At 36.5% G+C, this 21,246-nt stretch overlaps 2 protein-coding genes across 5 annotated transcripts; both read left to right on the top strand.

The window, feature by feature from the left end:
* Nucleotides 1-1,756: 1,756 nt before the first annotated feature.
* LOC104593308 (cysteine-rich receptor-like protein kinase 46) lies at nt 1,757-5,513 on the top strand. 3 transcript variants are annotated; one of them, XM_088901381.1, is made up of 9 exons: nt 1,757-2,237; nt 2,363-2,687; nt 2,858-2,986; nt 3,183-3,313; nt 3,425-3,635; nt 4,128-4,371; nt 4,561-4,711; nt 4,890-5,036; nt 5,378-5,513. In XM_088901381.1, exons 1-9 carry the CDS (start codon nt 1,824-1,826, stop codon nt 5,387-5,389), a joined length of 1,764 nt encoding a protein of 587 aa, XP_088757507.1. In that variant the 5' UTR covers nt 1,757-1,823; the 3' UTR covers nt 5,390-5,513. The 3 variants fall into 3 exon arrangements, with proteins under 3 accessions (XP_088757507.1, XP_088757506.1, XP_010251363.2); XM_088901380.1 differs by lacking the exon at nt 5,378-5,513 and having other exon boundaries at nt 3,425-3,577; nt 4,124-4,371; nt 4,890-5,235; XM_010253061.3 differs by lacking the exon at nt 5,378-5,513 and having other exon boundaries at nt 4,890-5,235.
* Nucleotides 5,514-15,358: 9,845 nt separating this feature from the next.
* On the top strand, nt 15,359-20,307 carry LOC104593145 (cysteine-rich receptor-like protein kinase 42). 2 transcript variants are annotated; one of them, XM_088902249.1, is made up of 6 exons: nt 15,359-16,707; nt 17,400-17,513; nt 17,644-17,994; nt 18,244-18,478; nt 19,036-19,152; nt 19,230-19,367. In XM_088902249.1, the coding sequence occupies exons 1-5, from the start codon at nt 15,945-15,947 to the stop codon at nt 19,130-19,132; spliced, it is 1,560 nt and encodes a 519-aa protein (XP_088758375.1). In that variant the 5' UTR covers nt 15,359-15,944; the 3' UTR covers nt 19,133-19,152; nt 19,230-19,367. The 2 variants fall into 2 exon arrangements, with proteins under 2 accessions (XP_088758375.1, XP_010251164.1); XM_010252862.3 differs by lacking the exon at nt 19,036-19,152 and adding an exon at nt 19,497-20,307 and having other exon boundaries at nt 15,367-16,707; nt 19,230-19,374.
* The last annotated feature ends 939 nt before the right edge of the window (nt 20,308-21,246 follow it).

The raw sequence follows: 21,246 nt of genomic DNA, 5'->3' as shown, positions 1-21,246 counted from the left end.
AACTGAATTACTATACTATATATAATTGTATGTATATAAGAGTTTAATACAACGGAACTGTAGAGCCAGTGAACCACTTTGGGCTTTGGGTCCAAATGAAATTAGTATCAATAATAAATAAAAACACTACTTTAAATTAATTAATAATTAATAACTAATAGTGGGACTACAGGAGTGTGATACTACATAGTAAATACTAGGATTTGCCAATTTGGAAAACTCAAAAGAGTACAATTAGACTGGAGTTGCCGATTTGATTTTTTTTCCCTTTTCCCCCTGTCTCAAAAACCGAGTTCTTTTGTTTTTTAAATTGTCAAAAAATCAAACCGATTTGGTTCGGTTGTGGGATATGACCAAGCTGAATAGTTGGTTAGTTCATGGGTTTGAACTGAACTGAACTGACCAAATGTACACCCCTACCAGCAACCCAAATTGTTTCAATGAAAACCCCAACGTCGATCCCTCCATCCCACTTGAACTGGACAGCTTAATTCAACATTTTGTATTTTATTTGTTTGGAACAGTGAATGCTTATTTACTAAATATTTTGTATTTGATTTGTTTAGAAAATTAAGAAAAACAATAATAAATCCGTTTATTAATACTTAGGTGTGAATAGGCATCACATCAACAAAATAGTGAATAAAATCTACATGTTGGAGGAAGCACTAAAATAAAGCTTCCCACATAAACCGAAACTTAATTTTACAAATTTCTATACATACAAATTCAGATAATAGGGCAAATGCTGAAATAACGCCCATATAACAGTATTTATTTAATAAACGCGCACATACAGTTCCAAACACCCTCCTGGTGTCTGCCATCCTACCAAAAAAGCCACCACCTTAAATGTCTCACCAATAGCTTTTCACGGAAGCACACCAGCTTGCCTGGACATTTCTCCAATATTGTAGAGTGTAGACGCATACAGCTTCGGAGAAAATGACGGGCGCTTGCTTGATTTTAAAAATTTGATAAATAATAAATAACAAATATGACATGATGTCAATTGTAGAGTTAATCAATTTCCTATTACTTTTAATTAATACTCTTAAGAAATTTGCCCCTTATAAAAGAGTGATGAATTTATGGGTGTGATGGAGCAATCAAAAGGCTAAAACAAGCTTAATGGTTTGCTACGTGGACACTACGCAAGGTTCAAAGCACGGCAGTCTGGCACGCACCGAAAACCAAACAGATTGCCTGATCTTTATTGAAATTTTTGAGGACAAAGATTCGATACTATCCCCAATAGATCGCCGATCTAGAAGGTTACTTTTCTGCCAAATCGTAGACTCTTACTTGCCACATCTTCCTCCACGTGGCTAGAATAGTGTTAATAATGTGAAGACATCGAATCATCAACTACTGAATATTAAAATAGCAGTAGCGCACAACAATTATTTTCTACATTCTCAAGTTTTGAAGATTTTGATTGGGCCCCAGTTGCATCACATTTCACATTTGGATTACATTTTAAATAATTCATACTTTTTTTTGTTTTAGTTTATAAAACAAAAAACAAGTGACACAACGCATCATCAAGAATGTATTGTTTTGCTGACATGGCATACAACTATTTTGTTTTAGAAAACAAAACCATTCACATCAACAAACACCCCCTTAATTATCCCGTCCAGCCGTTTAAGTTAAGAAAGAATTAATACTTAGGATATTTAGTTTAGATGGATAAATAAACACCACAAATGAGTAAACTAAAAATAATAATGGGAAGAAGAAGGATAAACGATCATCTCCATTAGTTGTTGTTCCTTTCTGCATCTGTACGTCTGTTTCTGTCTGGGCCTCATGTGATATCGATGGAAACTCGGCTGATCTACATCCTCCTCTTCATGCCATTGTTGAAACAGCTGGTAACGAAGGCAAACCCTCGAACTGATATCGTCGCAAGGATTTGTGGAAATGTGACATCAAACGATAGCAGGCTGTACGTCGATGAATTCACAAAGACTCTGAAAATAATCAAAGACGAAATTTACATGAATGGTTTTGGGACAGCGGTCGTGGGAGAAGGCCTACAGCAGATCTATGTCATGGCTCAGTGCCACGGCGACCTAACATACGACGACTGCGTCATCTGCACCAACTTCTGCCTCACCCTCCTCCCGGGTTGCTTCCCCAAGACCGCCGGACGCATTTATCTCGACGGTTGTTTCGCCAGGTTCGACAGTTACGATTTTTTCAACGAGAGCGTCTTACCCTCAGACTCCTCAGTACGTAACAATTTTCTTTAATTTCCTCCATCAAATCCTCTTATATATATTAACCACATTCGCATATACATACGATACATATATAAATATATTGATTATATTCCTGTAATTGAATGGTGAAACAGGTATGCGGAATGACGGAGTCTACTACGCCAATAGATTTTAACGCCACCATCAAGCTACTGCTCGATAGAGTGGTGAAGATAGCAGTTACCAACCATGGGTATGGAGACGGATCTGAGAGATGGGGCTCTGGATCAGTATTTGCACTTGCAAATTGCTGGAAGACGCTGAATGAGGAGTCCTGCTTGTCTTGCCTGCAAAACGCTGCAACCAACATCCTCACTTGTCTGCCGTCGACGGAAGGCCGTGCAGTTGATGCTGGCTGCTTCTTAAGATACTCCGATTATAAATTTTTGAACGACAACGAAGATCTCTTCTCAAGAAAAGGTAAGTCGTACGTCGTATATACGTAGCTAGAAGCATAGAACTAGCAACCCGGCCCCCTCCCTCCTAAGTCTTACGTGATTAATTATATACGTCCTAATTAAGTATATATATAACTATAAGCAGCTAGATCAGAAGATTTTGTTCAATAATGTTGTGTTTGATCTTTGTAGGATCTCTTTTTTCATTCACCACCTTCGTTTTTGTTTTTGCTACTGTCTGCATACTCTCTATCTTCGTGGGGATCTGCCTGGGTGATGTCATCTACAAAGGTCTACATAGGCAGAGAAGAAGGAAAGCAGGTAACAATTAATTAATCAATCTTAGCACCACACCATAAATTAATTAATTCAAGCTTCAGTAGTCTTTGTTTCTCATAATGAAAACCGATCAGATCATAGTTGACAGACAGAGAAGTCACTTTTTCAATTTCTAGATGTTTTCTTTTCGTTTGTGCTCCTCATCCCCATTTCATTAATTTGTAATAAAACTATTAAGAATTGGACGTGGTGGAGACTTCAATGTTCGCGAGGACCATGCATTTCAAGTACTCGACCTTGGAGAAGGCAACAGACTACTTCAGTCAAGCTAACAAACTTGGTAATGGAGGATATGGAGAGGTATTCAAGGTATTAACTAATTAATTCTTAATTTCATGCTAATTAATGTCAGCAAAACTTAACTTATAAATCTCAAGTCTTAACACTAGTTGTTGTCTGTGTTGTGTTTCCAATAAGCAGGGAACTCTAGGAGACGGTAGGGAAATAGCAATCAAGCGGCTGTATGTGAACTACTTCAATCGTAATCAGGAGATCCACAATGAGATTAACATCATTAGTCGGGCAACCCACAGGAACTTGGCTCGTTTCCTGGGTTTCTGCATCACCAACGAAGTTAGTCTCCTTATTTACGAATTTGTACCTAACAAAAGCCTCGATTGTTACATATTTGGTAAGCAAGAGCTCATTATAAGTAACAGAACTCAGACTAATCTTACAGATAAAAGAAAAGGTTAAATTGGTAAGCAAGAGAGAGCTATGATGGGGAAGTACGTACGGGTCACCACAACATAAAATTAGTTTTTTTTTTTTTTTTGAATAATTGACCCTACACATTTTATCTAGAGACCCTAAACTCTAATACTAAAATAGAAACCAAATTTAGCTAAAGCTCTAATTAATGTTAATCAAAATGGAAATGAAACTACTTAATTAAAAAAAGAAAAAGGTTACTTGATAATTCTGCTTTATTCTTTTATTGGGTTCCTCTTGGAATGACTGAATTATTAATGGACATTTAAATGTGTAAATAGATGCACAAATAGTAGGAGATTCCTAGATTCATGTCATGTATATATGCATCTGTGTGAAAATTTTCTGAGTTATGAATGATTTCCTCCTCCTAATTCCTATATATATATATATATATATCCATGGAAGGCAGACCCAGAAAAGAAGAAAGAATTGGACTGGAACAAAAGGCTGAATATAATCATGGGAACAGCTGAGGGCCTAGAATATCTTCACAAACGGTGTGATGTGACGATTGTTCACAGAGATGTCAAGGCAAGTAACATCTTGCTAGACTTGCGTTATAGACCCAAGATTGCAGATTTTGGTCTAGCTAGATTTTGCAGCACTACTACTGAAAAGACCACCGAGAACTCTGCTAATATTGCAGGCACATTGTAAGTATTAGTTTTCTTTTCAATTATTCTAGCAAGGGCTAGCTTGAGACATGGGCTTTCTTAACACAAGAATCCCCAATTAGTCTTAGCATCAGCTGATGAATCTCCAGATTTCATTAAATGTTTAAAACCATTTTGGAGGGTTTTAACATTTTTAGTTTTCTGTTTTTTTTTTTTTTTTTTTTTAAGGGGATACATGGCTCCTGAGTACATTACTCGTGGGCTTCTAACAGACAAAGCAGATGTGTACAGCTTTGGAATTCTGATACTGGAAATCGTCGGTGGAATTCAGAATAACAAATTCCAGCCAGATAATTCCCTCGACACCCTAGTTACCTGTGTAAATCCCATTAACAATGTTTTCAGATATTTCTGTGTTTCTGCATTAATTTACATAGATTTTAAATATATATATATATATATATATATATATATATATATATATATATATATATATATATATATATGAATATGTTTCATTTCATATATGGTGAACGTGAACCCATCTCTTAAAACAGGCATGGCGGCACTTTCAGTCGAATACGGTATCAGAAATCATAGATGAGAGCCTGGAGATTGAAGACATAGAAGAAGTCACAAGGATTGTTCAAGTGGGTCTTCTGTGCACTCAAGAATCTCTGATGTTGCGCCCTGAAATGACAGAGGTAATCCAAATGATCAAACGAAAAGATTTGGAAATCCCCAGGCCTTCCAAGCCTCCTTTTATTTGTGAACCCTTAAACGCCTCAGGCCTACACTCTTCCCCATCATCTAATACGTGTACTGACTATAGATAGATAAACATCTCCATTGTTTTTCAGAAGATTTTCGCCTTTCTCTTTTTCATAATCCGCCATTAACGACTACGGTTAACTCTCTCCCCCCCACCCCCACCCCAGAACGCCAAAAGGAAATTTTGGTCATGGTTAAACCTAGGGATGACTCATGACTCTACCAAGGATTAATTTACTGATCTAGCTAATATATTGATTTGTTGGGTTAAAAGGGTCGGACTTGAAACAAGGTAGACAGACGTAAATTGGGTCGGAACTTGGAAGCATGCGTCAGTCATATACTAATCCAGATTCCATATTGCTAGCTAGCATCATCACATGGGGTTCATTGCTTCATCTATAACAATTAACGCATGCCGTATGGACTTCTGAAGTTTGAGTAAAAGATTCTTTAGGGGTCCCATTTTCTGAACTACTACGCATTTTTGTCTTTGTCTTGTCTGATAATAAGAGATTTAGAATGTAAATAATGTACACCGAACTTAAGATGAAGAAGATATGTCAATCATGGGGATCATGATCCATGTTTATGGGTCATAGTTGGGTTGCATCAATTAGAACTATAAGCTCATTACGGCGTCTCTTTTTCATGATCCATGTTTATGTGTCATAGTTGGGTTTCCTTTTAATTAACTTCATTTGAGTGGACACTATGTTTAAAACATCATTTTCCACTTCCATCTAACGGAGGAGGATCAATTATGTAAATCAGTTACCAACTATATATAGGAAACCTTTTAATTAGTAAAACACAAATATTTGGGTAGGTACCTTAAATTAGAAAAAAAAAATATAGGCTTTTATAAAGTTAAAATTATTGGTTATAAATTAAATTTGTAGAATTTAATGGTGAGAAACAAAAGTACCTTAAATATAGAATTTAATAAGTGAAATGGGAGTCAATAAATTAGTTATGGGACTTAATATGAAGGGATATGATGAAATGATAATTATTAATTAAATTTACGATTTTACTCTTACAACATCGAGGATTCAAATTAGAAAATAAGGATATTTTATTAGTTAGGCTCAGTTTGGAAAGAGTACAAATACAGATATGTACAGTACAAATACATACAAAATAATGCAAAATGTACATATTTGTATTTGTACTCCTTCCAAGGCTCAGTTTGGAAAAAATATAAATGCAAATGGGTACAGTGTTAATACATACAAAATGATACAAAATATAAGATTTTGCACTCTAAATATTTGTATTAGTACTCCTTCCAAACTGAGCCTTAGGCTGTGTTTGAAAATGATGCAAATATGTAGAGTGTAAATCGGTTCATATAAAATACAAAATTGGGTTAGTTTTGCACTGACAAATTTACTTTTTACCAAACAGACTTTTAGCTGTAATGGATGCAAACATGAGTTCTAATAAAGTATATGCTTTTTTTTTATCAAAAAACCACATGAATGCAAATTTACTTCTTTCTTATTGATGTACTTTTACATTTTTTTATCAATGTAAATATGCATTGGTCTGTCATTTGTCAATGCATAAATGTAATGTTGTCAAACACAAGCAAAAGTGAACTAGAGTGCAAATTTACCATGAACCGGGATTTACACTCCATTTGCATCGTTTTCAAACGTAGCCTTAAGAAAAATAAAAAAGCAAATGGTCCATTCCACTTTTTTTATAGATGTAAGGGTAGTTTAAAATTTTAAATTATTTTTTATTAATTTAAATTCTATTTAAAGATAATTATATTAATAAAAGTTTAAAATAATTAATAAGGAATTAAAATCAATTTTGAATTAATTCCATTCTAATAGACTAATTCCACTTCTACTTTGTTCAAGGAAAAAAAATCGTGCATCTAGACCTGTTCATGGATCGGGCTCGAGCCGAGCTTTTACTCTTCATAAACATGATTTTGTTAGGCTCGAGCCCAAGCCCGGACCAACCAATGGGCCTATAACATCGGCCCGAGCCCGGCCCTAATAAAAAGCCCGAAACTCGACCTAAAAGAAGAAAAAACTCACCGCCGGTGATTGTGTTCGCTAGTGTTGAGTTCGCGCGTGTGTGTGTGTGTGTGTGTGAGAGAGAGAGAGAGAGAGAGAGAGAGAGGATTCACCAGCCGGTCTACCGGAGTCAGTTCGCCTATGAGATGCGATTTTGACAGTGAAAAGAGGAGTCAGTTCGTGTATGAGAGAGAGAGAGAGAGAAAAAAGACTCACCGCCGGTCTACCGGAGTTGTTGCGCTGGCGAATGTTCGCTGGTTCTGCGGCTGCTTGATAGTATGAGGATGTGAAGAGAAGAGAGGTTCGGCACTGGGCAGTTCGACTAACAGGAAATGTGGAAATAGATGAATGAGAAAGATTAGGATATTAGGATTTTTGGATTTAGTCTATAAGTTAGGCCGGGCCGAGCTATTTTGGCAAATTTCAAACCCGGCTCGAATTTATTGCTGACCGGGCTTTTTGGCCCAAGATCAAACCTGCGGGCTCATTTGCGTGTTCAAGCCCGTCCATGGGCCGGGCCGGCCCATGAACAAGTCTACGTGCATCACACGTACGGAACCCAAGAATCCTTTTGAATTTTGAATTTTGATCGACGGCCCGCAACAGCAAGCCGCATGGTCCCCAACTTTGGGCACAAGTCAAAAGTATTGGCGTCCTACGGTTGAAGGGGGACCCAAGAATGTCTTTTCAAATCCCAACACATGGACCATGCATACAGGTACCTGAGGTGACATATACCGACCCACATGGACGCTTGGGTCGCTAAGCTCTTGATGAGAATTGAGAATGATATCGCATTCTTATTCTTTTGTTGCCTCTCCTCAATTGCTTTGACTTCTTTGGTTTTCGGTTCGTAGTAGTCGGCCACCTAAACTAGGCGGTGCAATTGTTTTTTTTTGCTGCTGCGACTGAGGACCTGAGTTGCCATGGCCCATGAGGGTGGCATCAGCGGAGCGACGTCCGGTCAATTCAGCTTGATGACGATGATGAGAGCCGAGCCATCCAAAATTTCCAGACTCCAGTGCGCTAGATTTGAATATACACAAAGAAACAACGGATGCTATACGTTTTACCATCCGGATTCTTTACGTTTTTCTGATAAAAATTTCAAGTAAATTAACAAATAGTGGGTTGGTAAACAAAGGAAATCAAAGTAAAGTCCACATCTTGTTTTTTCTTTATTATTTTTTTAAATCTTAATTTAATAAAAGGTAATTTACTTAAACACCTTCTATAGTTTTATGGATTTACTAAAATCTATCGTATAATTTGTATTTTACTAAAACACCCTTTATAGTTTTAAATTAATTAATTTAATCGATATTTTTATTGAAATGACAGTAGAAAATAATAGTTTTGATCCTAATGTTCATTTGAATAAATTTAATAAAAAAATAAAATTTAAAATATCATTTTTACCCCTAATAAAAAATATAAACAATTACCTTATTTGTCTCTATTTGGTCAATTTTATTTTACAAAGAAGTATTAAGGATAATTTTCAAATAAACAATCAGGGCACATGCCTTTGAATATTTTTCACTCAGTTTAGGTGATAATGTTATTATTTTCAAAAGACAAAATAAATAGGATACAAACTATAGGTGGTGTATTTAGTAAAATGAAAACCTATGAATAGGTTTCAATAAATTCAAGAAACTATAGGGAGTGTTCGTAGACTTGTAGTAAATGACCCTAAGATAAATGTCTAATTTCTATGGCTTAATGGCACGAGCTTTTGTAAATCACCTGTTTTGTTTTTTATTTTGTTTAACAATGTATTTTCATCACTTTGGCTTGGAATAAATGGGCCGGGGAAACCCAGTCAATAGTTCAGTCCGACTCTGACCAGTAAATGGAGGTCCAATTCATTGATTGAACTCTATTTTTAAGCAGTCAACATCGAATGTTGAATGATGGATAATTGTGACCTGCCTATAAGCCTATTGGCACTGCAAATCAATGACCACCAAAAGTTCTCTACAACATAAACCTAAGAAATATGGTCTCATTGGGTCGGGATTGACGACTGGATTAGGGTTGATTTTTTGTCAACCTTATTTTACTTCAGATTAGGACCTTTGAGCAATCCGATTCTATCATTATAGGTTATAGCTCCTCTACATAATATCATAATCTATTTATCTTAATACACAGCCACATATATGCCTATGGGGTGTCAACCAAAAAATTAGTGTATGAAGTTATGGATACTCATTTTATTTTATTTATCTATAGGGTATTTATTTGTCTATTTCGTTTGTCTTCAAGGGGCTATATAATGCTTTTTGCTTTTAATGATCTTGTTAGTTGTCATTAAGGCTTTGTTTGTTTGAGGTGTGAATACAAAAATACACTAATGTAAATGAAAACCGGTTAGATCTATAAATACAAAAGTTGAACTGCTTCGGTGTATTTTGACACTCCATCCAAATGGTCACAAGACTAAATCGGAGTGTAAAAATACATCAAATCGGGTTTTACACTCCATCCAAACGTAGCCTAATGATTTTCATTCCATAAATTTATGGTTGGGAAAATCTATGATAACAGAAAAAACATGATACCAGAAAAACATATGCGAGCAAATCCAATCTGAACCTGCTCACATTAACACTTGGTTGACACCTGTACTCGTATCTTCTATCAATGGATCCAATATTGGTTCAATCTATCCAACCCAATATAAGGGTAAATTACATATAGTACCATGTACTTTGGGGGTAGTGACACATAGGTATTCCGAACTTTTAATTGCAACACTTGAGTATCCTGAACTCTAAAAAATACACTTAGATCTATCTGTTAGTATTCCATCAATTAAATGTTACAAAATGTTAAAAATACCCTTTTTTATGTATTTCTGAGATCATTCTCAGGTAACCGAACATCTCCCCACAATGACATTCTCACATGGACAGAAAACAATATACTCAAATTTTCTAACAATAGCATTCTTTGGTGATCATTTTACTTGATAGAATGATCTCAAAAATACTATAGGATATACTCAAGTGTCTATTTTTTAAAATTCAAGATACTCAAGTGTTGCAATTAAATGTTCAAGGTACCTATCTGTCAGTACCCCTAAAGTATGGGGTACCTTTGAGCCGGCTGGAGTGGGATCAAAAGGGCTTGCCAACTAGGATTTTTGTTAGTCAAAATGAAGTACGGCGAGAGTGATGAGTTAGGACAGTAGTAAGAGAACATTAATAAAGGAGGGAGCCTTCTAGGAACGAATCGAAGGCCACATGGATAAGGCCTATTTACGAAACATCATGTTTTCTAGTCATTTTCAAGGTGCACAAGGAATAAGGAATAAATGATCACATCTCCGCCCCACAGCACATCCCCTTTGTGTATTGGCAATATCTCCCGATGATAATATCAGTCATCATCGGGAAATATTCCCAATACACACGGTGGGAATGTGCTATGAGGTGTTGTGGGGGGGAGATGTGAACTCAAGGGATAGGCACCTGGAATCGGAATTGGAATGGAATAGCCCATTCCGATTCCAACCATTTGGTTGATCAAAATGGGATTTCCATTCTAGGTAAAATAGGAATCCCCCATATGCTCCCCAGGAATGTGATTCTTATACCCTTTTTTATTTTTTTGACAAAATAGCCCCTATTTTCTATTTGACCAAAGGCCTTCATCCAATGCCAGTCGTCGTTGGATTGGATAACAGCCCTCGTTGATCGACAATAAACCAAAACAAGCCTTTTTTTAACTTTTTTATAAATAAGCCCTTTTTTGTCTGGATATATATATATATATATATATATTGATAGAATGGGAATAAGTGAGACTTAAGAAGCTGGGCATTTGCTATAAACTGTAGGCATCATTTGATATTAAAAACCAGGCAAAACCTTCCCTGCAGCAAAAGGTGTGATTGGTTGCACATGATAGTAAGAATGTATATTTTATGAAATTTGGATCAAAGAAAAGTAAGCAAATTTTAAGTTGAGATCTCGATTTTACATCCAGACAATATTAATGAATGCAAGATAGTTAAGTTGCAGAAATCAAGTGCATCAATTTGCTAGTTGCTACTACATCAATAATGCAATTTTTGCTAAGCCCTGTGAGCTAGTCAGTCTCAACTGGCTAAATACTCAAACTCAGCTTAAAGTAATAAAGTTCGAGTCAAGCTTGACTCAAAAGTTTGAGCTTCTGCAGTTCTTGGCTCAAGTGGTTCGCAAGCCTAATCAAGTTCATAATAAAATACTATTTTTAATGTATTTATGTTTATAATATAAATACAAATAAAATTATAATCAATTTTCATAATATATTTCCTTTATAATATTTATAATAGTAATTTATCTATAATTTTTTAATATATATAATTTTTAATAGTAATTTATTTATAACTGGCTTGAGTCTAACCAAGCTCGAATAGCTTGAAGTATTGACAAGAGTCGAGTCTGAGCTAGAAACTTGAAACTCAATCAAGCTCAAGTTGAATTTCAAGTTTTGAGTTAGTTCGAACTTAAACAGCCTTATACTCGGCTCAATTACACCCATCAAAGCTTTGTCTTCAAAATTTTCATTTAAATCGGTTCATATCATCATCTTTTTTTTAATTCATACATTAAATACTAGTTTTCAGTAGAAAATATCAAATGAAAAAAATTGTATTTTCTAAATGGCGCAACTTGGGTTGGGTTAGAAATTTGTCAACTTTTTAATGGGCCCAAACCCTAAGCTGAGCCAAATATAATTGAAATTCTTTAAATCAGACAACCCAACCTTTAAGTGTGCTTTTAGCTTTTTAAAGCAGAAGTACAACAAAAAATTGGTAATAATAATCAATTATAATATCTATTGATTATTTACTTCAAAGGAAAATATATTGAGACGAATAAACAATAACTGAATGGGCAAAAGTACCTTGAGAAATCATGACTCGTCTAAGTTTTTATTCTGCTTTTTATATAAGGTGATTAGATTTAATATGCTATAATATAAACAAATTAATTATTAATTAACAGAAGATAGACCACAATATTATATTTATTATTTTATATAGGATTCATTGACTATTTAGCTATCAAAGTAGTTAAGCCTGAGGTTTCAACAAAAAAAAAAAAAGGGAAAGAAAACAATCAAAATAGCACAGCTAGAAAGGTTAAAAGATTCATACAATCTTTATGAAGTCAAATACACTGTCAAGACCTTAAGGCAGTAAGTTTCCTTACCTTTATCTTCATTTCTCTACTTTTTCTTTCAAACCCCAAACACGCAAGCTATGACTCTAAAGTCTTAACACAGAAGAAACTTGTTTGTTTCTTTCTTTCTTTATTTTATTTTGTTTTATTAACATGAAATTAAATTGGTGGCCGAAATGACAAAAGACTCGAGCCAATTAGTGATGAACACATGAATCCTGCTACCTCATCAGATGGGTCCACATAACTTGCCACATCACTCCAATTAACATGTGGAAAAACTTTGGCCAAATAGCGCTCTGACGTCAATAGAAACTCAAATTGCTTTCCATTTTCTAGAGGATTCACTTGTCAATCACGTTGTTCTAGATTTTACATATATAGTCAAATAAACGAAAGTCAATATATTTGGACGAATGAATCTCTGGGGGCTGTTTGAAAACAGATGAAATGGATGAGATTAATGAAACTTCAGTGAATAAATTAATTAAATGATAAAATATTGGATAACATAGTAATTAATCTTACCAAGGTAGCTTGAAACCTCCTAAATGAGTTATTAATTGAGTCAGTTTGGCCTTATCAATTAACAAATATAATGACTTAATATTATATATGGATTTTGAATAAAAGACCTCTTCATAAGCACTAAAGGGCCCAACCCAACTGATGACATTTTTTCAGTCTAAGGAAGGTGTAGCCAGCCAGCCAACCACTGGCCCACTATTGAGAGTCTGAGACGATGGAAATGGATGGGGTGGGTCCGTCGGGATTCATCATCTCCTTTCATGAGTCATGAATCATGGATCATATAGGGTAATAGCATATAAGGGTAATTTTTGGGGTTTAATATTAATAAAAGTAATATATTTAAAAAAATTTTAAAAATAGGTTAATTTTTTAAAAATAATATCAATAAAGAACAAAAATACCGTTCATCTTTTTCTTCTTGTCATTTGTTCACCAAAGCCGTCGTTCGCCACCACCGTTCGTTGTCGCCCGCCAAAGCCTCTGCCCACCTCTGCCTCTTGACTCCGGCAACATTGTCGGAGGTGGCTGGAGGCAGAGGTGGCGACGACGATGCTGGTGGTTATTCCTCTGCCCGCCACCTCTGTCTCCACCCATTTTCGACAACGTTGCTAGAGGTAGAGGCAGAGGTGGCGGCGTTGGACAGAGAAACCACTAGTGTCATTGCCGTCGTCGCCACCTCTACCTCCGGCCACCTCCAGCAATGTTGTCGAAGGTGAAGGCGGCGGCGGGTGGTGGCTTTGATGAACAAAAGGCAAGAAGAAGAAGATGAACAGTATTATTACCCTTTATTGATATTATTTTTAAAAAGTTAACCTATTTTTTAAATTTTTTTAATTATATTCTTTTATTAATATTAAACCACAAAATTTGCCCTTAATAGAAACCCAATCATATATAACGCACCCATGCCCAGTTAAGGCCGCTTCACACCGGTCACTTACGTACACATACCGATATTGTTGTTGTTTCATGATTTGGTTCCGCAAACGCAAAGGACGTTCACTCTTCGATATCATACCTTTTCAGACATCATAAACTTATCGGAGAAGTACGGATACATACGATGCAGAATTCCCCCAACTGCAGTCTGCAGCATCTATACATAAATTAATCTGGAAACTGGTACATTACACGTATGCAGTCATTTAATTTTTGGACGAATTAATTATTTGAAGTACCCCCCTGAACTATTTCACAATTTCTTAAAACTTCACAACTTGTTTAAATTACCCTTGAACTTTTAGAAATTCAATTTTGGTTACATTTTATCTTTAAATGAGATAAAAAGAAAGAAATCTTTTTTACCCTCGATTATTCTTCAAATTTTGAGAACCCAAATCATATAATCGGTTAGGGTTAATCCTTTTAAGGCCTTAAATGGATAAGGTACTAAGGTCGGTGGTGAGGGAAAAATTGGGTTTTCAAAAATTAAGGGCCCGTTTAGTATGCCTGTGCAGTCTTTTGGTTGTTTACATTAGGGCTGTTCATAAGAAGGCTCAAACCCACCAATCCAAACCGACCCAATCTGAGTTGGTCGGGTTTTCATCAGTACGGATCGGTTTCGGGTTGTGCAAATTCTTAAATCGATGATTCGGGTCGGTTTCGGTTTTCATACAAGAAAACCAAAAATCGACCTGAACTGAACCGACTTAGTTCCTAGTTCAAACATGAAGTTCCAAAGCCCATTAGGCCACCTAGTTTTTGAATGGTTGCAAGAAACTTTGGATTAGTGAATAGTGATTAATGAACAACTTTTGTGATTAACTTTTCATTTAAATTTTATCATAGGAGATGACTGAAATGATGTTCACTTTATGACTGTTTTTAAAATTAGCAAGATTTTATCATAGGGATGAACTTAGAACCGAAACCGACCCAACCCGACTCAAACCGACCAGGTCGGTTTTGCTTAACACTGGGTCGGTTTCGGTTTCGGTTTCTATGTCAGGTAACCTGACCAGGTTGGGTCGGTTGGAAAAACCGCATTAAACTGACCCAACCCAACCCGTGAACAGCCCTAGTTTACATGTTGGGAAAACGGATTTTTGGTCTATTTTCGTTTGGTGCACGAAAGATCTAATAGTCAAAAGATGGAATGCCAAAAAGACACAAAAAGCTCATTCTAGGCTGATTTCGAGAAACTCTAAATGAAGTTTCTCACATCTTTCGCGTTCTATTTTTACACAAAAGACACGCATCTGCCAAACATGTTTCAAAATACTCAGATCTTCATACAAAATCTCAATACATCTTTTAACTATCAGAATTATCAAAACATCTTTCAAAAAAGATGCGCCAAACGGGTCTTAAGAAAAGGCTCACGCGATGTTACATGTAAATGGAACGTGCCGGATGACTAACATAAGGGTAGTATTTGCCATACTTTTGAAAATTCATAGATATTTTAAATAGATTCTAAAAATTCAGGATACTTTAATGAAATTCCGAAACTATGTGAATAGTTCAAGTAATTGTGGGATAGTTGATGGAGTTTTGTCCAGTTTGGACTTTTGGAGCGGTGCCTGCTGCTGGGAGAATAATTTAATTAACCTCACCACTCACCTACCTCACAAAGATGCCTCCGACGATTTCGTCGCCGTCAGTTGCGCTCCATCCTAACAGGGGTACCCCATCCACCAAGGCCCAAACCCATTTTATCTCACGTCTCTGCTACAAACAGTCAAAGAACCGCCATCATTTGGCTACAACCGAAATTCAATCTCTGCACTGAACTTCCAAGTTGTAACCAGAGATTGGAGGCTGAAGCATCTCTCTCTCTTTTTGAGTCAAAATATCAACCAAGTAATAGTCCATCCCACCTTCTTTCCCTCCCTCCCTGCCTCACCAACTGTATGCAACCTAATCTCAATTAGAATAGAAATAAGGGTAATCTGGAAAAAAAAAGAAATAAATCCTTCAGAAATAAGAGAGAGAAACAGCAGGAGAGAGAGATGTTTCATGGAAATATAAACTTACCAGTTTGGATATCCATTCATCTGTCCTGTTATCTTTTTCTCCTGCTACACAGCATCTAAACGAAAAAATAACGAAATTCAAGAAACCCAATTGAAGTTGAACAATTTTCTCGTTCCTAATGCTTCGACATCTCATAGTCTTCTTCTTCGCTCTCTCATTCTTCTTCTCACCCTCCCTTTCCGATCCACGAATCTCCCGAGCTGCCCTACTTTGCGGATCCTCTCGGAGCCAGACGGGCACCAATTTCGTCCCGATTTTCGTTAAAGAAATGGAAGGTCTTGCTCAACGCGTCAATGTCCAACGTTGGGGAACCCAAACCACCTCCTCTTCTCCCAGCAGCAACTCTCCCTCTATATACGGCCTAGCTCAATGCCACGGCGACCTCTCCCTGACTGACTGCCTCCTCTGCTTCGCCGAGAGCCGAACTAAGCTTCCCAGCTGCCTTCCCGCCAACTCAGGTCGAATGTTTTTGGATGGGTGTTTCCTCCGTTATGACACTTACAATTTTTACAACGAATCCCTCGATCCTCAACACGACAAAGTGGTTTGTGGTTCAACCGATGGTGGTATCCTCAAAAATGACATGAAATTGGAGTTTGCAAATAAAGTCGGGCAAGCGATCATCAATGTAACGGATATTGCATTGTTGAACGACGGATTTGGAGTGACGGAGGTGAAAAATAGAATCTTTTCGGTTTACGCCTTGGCGCAATGTTGGAAGACGCTGAGCAAAAACGGATGTAGGCAGTGCTTGCAGAAGGGGGGGAGTGCAATCAGAGGGTGTGCTCCGGCAAGTCAAGGGAGGGCTTTGAACGCCGGGTGCTATTTGAGGTACTCAACGGAGAAGTTTTATAACGACTTTTCAGAAATGCATACAGCAGGTAAGAATGGTTTTTCTTCTTGTGTGTGTGTTTTTAGTTTTAAATATGTTGTCGCATGAAGTAAATTGAGTTCTGGGTTTTGGTTGTTCTTGATGCTCCACAGTTTGGGCTCTCTCTCTCCTCCCTTTTCTGTATGGGGATGTATTCCAAATTTGCATCTTCTTTTTGTTTTTTCTTTAACTTTAGGATCAAATCTAGTTTCTACTGTTAATACTTTAGTCTGATTTTTTTTTTCTTTTTCCATATTTCACGGGGATGTTGGGTTGTTGTGCTGGTTTAATGTGTCTTACAGTGCTATTATAGTGTAGTGTATATTATTGTTGTTTTCTTTTTTCTCTGATAGAAAAGGGACAGAATAGTAAATTACTCAATCCTGTAAAACTCTAACTATATGAATCTTTAAATCGATTAATGAAATAATGCTGCATCTTCGTATATCTGTGTCTTAGGTGTTATCATGACTTTTGTATTTCTGGAGTTCATGGTTTCTGTGTTTCTGATGAAGAGGAATCTGTTCTTCCCTGCTTTGCACTGGCCCAGGATGATGTGGTTGTGTTGGTTCTTGCATTTAGCTACTCAGCTATACTTCTAGTTATTATTACTGGTGGAATATGAGGATTTGGACATGTGGTTGCTGGTTAACATTATCTATAAGTTCATTTGATTTTCTTCTCTGTTTCTTGTTGTTTCAGGCTCAGCTGATACAGGTCTTATTGTTGCAATTACTTTGGCAGCAATTGCCCTCTCTGTGCTTATTCTTTTTGGCTCTTGGGTCGGCTACAGAAGAATATTAAAGAGCAGAAAAGGTACAACTCCAATAATAGCAATGTTATTAATAACTGTAAAAGAAACATAAATTGACTCGATTAGATTTTGTGGTTCTCCATCTTATCTATTGAGGGTTCTGATATAGTTGTCTTCTCTTGCATCCTATAGAAAAGAGTAACCTCGGTAGGTTTGCATCCACTGTGAATAAGTCTAATTTGAACTTCAAGTATGAGACACTGGAAGTGGCTACAGACTTTTTCAATCTCTCAAATAAAATAGGCCAAGGAGGAGCTGGTTCAGTATTCAAGGGGACTCTTCCTGATGGAAGGGTCATAGCTGTTAAGAGGTTGTTTTTTAACACCAGGCAATGGGTGGATGAATTCTTCAATGAAGTAAACTTGATCGGTGGGATTCAGCACAAGAACCTTGTAAAACTCTTGGGTTGTAGCATTGAAGGCCCAGAGAGTCTTCTAGTCTATGAGTTTGTGCCAAATAAAAGCCTTGACCAAATCCTTTTTGGTAAGTCCTCTGGCAGAGCCAGTTGCAAATCTCTCATTTCTCAATACCCAATTTTAAGTTTCTTTACTTAAATTTCTGGTTTCCTTTGCTATTGAATTTCAAACAAGTTTACACTGCTTGAGAATTCCAGAATTAACATCTTCAAATTCCTAGATTAAACTTATTAATATGACTATAAGTGGACAATATATATTCATTACAAATGGAAATAAATGAGATATGATCTGTATATTTCTTTCTTGCACACAGATGATAACCAGACCCAAATGATAAGTTGGCGGCAGAGGTTTAATATTATTGTTGGGATAGCAGAAGGACTTGCATATCTACATCAAGGTTCTCAAACAAGAATAATCCACAGGGACATTAAAAGTAGCAACATTCTCCTTGATGAGAATCTGACTGCAAAAATTGCTGATTTTGGACTGGCTCGATGCTTTGGAGCTGATAAAACTCACATTAGCACTGGAATCGCAGGGACACTGTAAGAAAGAGCTCATCTATCAGTAAATTTTCTCTATCATTCTCATGAAGTCCATGCAATATATCTACGTAAGGATATTAGTAACTCTAGCAATTAATGTAGAGTGAAGACAATGGTTGTCCTTTAATAATACAATAAGCAGTTTCTCATTAGCTCTTTTAGTTAAAGATTCTTGTATAGAGAAAAGAATCATGGATTCTAATAAGTAGTCAGAAATAATTAGCTGTGCTAAACTTGTATTTTTTTACTCTATAGACAAGAATACATGTCTTTTTTCTTCCTTTCTCTACACATTGAGTGCACATGCCACACTTTTTTATTGGTTCAGGATTTATTGAACTACAAACCAACGTGCATTTATTTTGTAGTATAGAATTTAATGATTTAGCATCATTGTTCTAATGGAGATCTTAATGCTGTCTAATATCAAGTATCAGTTCTAGTGGTTGACTTGTCCGGAACTTTCTTCACTGATTTTGAAATAAACCCATTGACAATGACAATATATTTTCTCCCTTTTTTGTGTTGGTAAAGAAATTTCTACATGTGTATAACAGCAGGAACCCGATACAGGGTGAGGCGTCCACTGACCCAAATACTCATTTATCTCTCCATGAAGTTTCAGTTACTGTTTACGTTTTGATAAGTATTTGACTAAACATACTTGCTTCTAGGTATCCATTTTTTTTCTTCTCTGTTGTCTTTTGGAAGTATTTCTACAAGTCTATTATTAAGTGTCTTCTTGGTGCAGCGGGTACATGGCTCCTGAATATCTTGTTCGAGGGCAGCTAACAGAAAAGGCAGATGTTTATAGTTTTGGGGTGCTGGTCCTTGAGATTGTATGTGGTAGAAAGAACACGATTTTCGTACAGGAGACTGGTTCTGTTCTACAAAGAGTAAGATTCATATTCTTATTTGGACAACATTCAGTCTATCTCATATTCCTTCTTGCTCTTACATGTATGTAGTGGCATAAAGCGTTCCTTCCATTTAGTCAAATTGTTCATTATGATCTCAGGTTTGGAAGCATTTCCAATCTAATACACTGCCAGAATGTGTTGACCCATGCCTGAAAGATGATTTTCCAGTGAAGGAAGCATCAGATGTGCTCCAAATTGGACTTCTTTGTACACAAGCTTCAGTTTCTTTGAGACCATTCATGCCTGATGTTGTTCAGATGCTTACTGATAAAAGTGTGTCTATTCCTTTGCCAAGGCAACCTCCTTTTCTAAATTCTACTATCATGGATCCAACCACGTCCATCAAATCTTTTATCTTACCTACTTCATCATCAGATGAGAGTACAACCTTTAAGGCATATGAACCAAGGTAGAAACAGCAGGAGTAATCAATTGGATATGGTATGTTATAGCAGCGCCATGATCTCGAATCTGAAGTTAAATATCTTTGGTTTGAAACTTTGAAATCGAAAGACTGTCTGTGCAAAAATCCTGCAGCTTTGGCAGTTTTTATATGCATTCATCCTCAGTGAAGCTTAGGAGCCCATGTTGAATTAATGTACTGAAGATGAGGAGATGCTTGCCACATATGAACAATAGAGGCATGGCAATAAGATGGTAGACGTTATGATATATTACCGAGGACTTCTTGTCATTTGTAATTTTGTGTGGATTGAGGGAGGGAGGCGTTCTATATTTGATTCTCTTGTTTCTTTTCCTCCCTTATTCCTCCCCAACCCCCAACCGCAATAAATAGAAATGGATGGTGAGATCACATTGTATCCTTTTGGTCCCTCCCCTCATGCATTTTGTTCATTCAAGTCTCAAAATTTCAATGATCAAGTGGGTGAATGAGGCCCAAATTCTCTCTGAGTTCATTTCATTGATTTTTGTTCTTTGTTCTTTATATTTTTTTTCTTTTCTGGATAATATGATCAATAATAATCTGCTTAGCAGGTTGAGTATCGGCTAAATTTCTAGCCACAAGCAGACATTTCTTTGGGAAGCTTCAAACAGTTGAGGTTATGATTGAAGCAGACGTCGTTGATAAGATTAGTTCAATGCTTTAGCTGTTCAGCAGGCTGTGGAATCAATGATAACACTCTACACCAGTTATAAAATACATGGGGCACAGCCCACTGAACAACCTACACATTCTGCTAATCTGAATTTGCACATGAGGCTCACTGGTTATACCATGAAGAGCCTGCGGTTTGGTAGGTTTGATCTTGATCTTGTGCTTCCTACTTTGAATAAATGCTTGGTGATTATGTACTGGGTCAACAAGTCATATTTGATATTGAACCGAATCAAAAGCAATTCCTATTCAAGTCGGCTAGATAAAAGAGGGGGTACCGGATCCATCCTGCCCCGACATATCCATACTCAACCAAGCCTATAATATAAACGTTTTAATGCTGCAACTTTAATGGGTCAAATTCAGTACGGATTCTCTCCAACCAAAACCTAAATAAAAAATCCAATTATTAATATAATTAACTGGAGTCTAATCTGTAGGGGTTTCGTCAATGCAAGTTTAGCACTTAATCCAACTTGTATACATGCCTATAGAAGAATATAAAGGGGATATTTGTCTGTGATAAAAAGTTAAATTTGATAATACAATGTTAACAATGAGGTTAAACAAATATATAAACATTTCGGATGGCATTGGGATGTTAATCTCGAGGTAGTTGCGTGTGACCATGAAGGGGGTAATGGAGTGCTTGAAGCTATTGCAAAGATTGAGGAGGTATGATTCACAGCAAGCTCTATTGGAAGGTGTACATTTGGTTCAACTGTCAAATT

This window comes from Nelumbo nucifera, chromosome 3 (genome assembly GCF_055504915.1).
Source record: "Nelumbo nucifera cultivar China Antique chromosome 3, China Antique-T2T, whole genome shotgun sequence".
In the NCBI taxonomy this organism is placed as follows: Eukaryota; Viridiplantae; Streptophyta; class Magnoliopsida; order Proteales; family Nelumbonaceae; genus Nelumbo; species Nelumbo nucifera.
The sequence above is the reverse complement of the archived record's forward strand: the minus strand, read 5'-3'. Positions and strand labels throughout refer to the sequence as shown.

Bases quoted from the DNA above. Each gene is read 5' to 3' on its own strand.
- LOC104593145 (XM_010252862.3), top strand. From the start codon at position 15,945: ATGCTTCGACATCTCATAGTCTTCTTCTTCGCTCTCTCATTCTTCTTC. The intron at 16,708-17,399 runs GTAAGAATGGTT...TTGTTGTTTCAG, and splicing joins TTCAGAAATGCATACAGCAG to GCTCAGCTGATACAGGTCTT. The intron at 19,375-19,496 runs GTAAGATTCATA...TTATGATCTCAG, and splicing joins CTGGTTCTGTTCTACAAAGA to GTTTGGAAGCATTTCCAATC.
- LOC104593308 (XM_010253061.3), top strand. From the start codon at position 1,824: ATGGAAACTCGGCTGATCTACATCCTCCTCTTCATGCCATTGTTGAAA. The intron at 2,238-2,362 runs GTACGTAACAAT...ATGGTGAAACAG, and splicing joins TCTTACCCTCAGACTCCTCA to GTATGCGGAATGACGGAGTC. The intron at 2,688-2,857 runs GTAAGTCGTACG...TGATCTTTGTAG, and splicing joins AGATCTCTTCTCAAGAAAAG to GATCTCTTTTTTCATTCACC.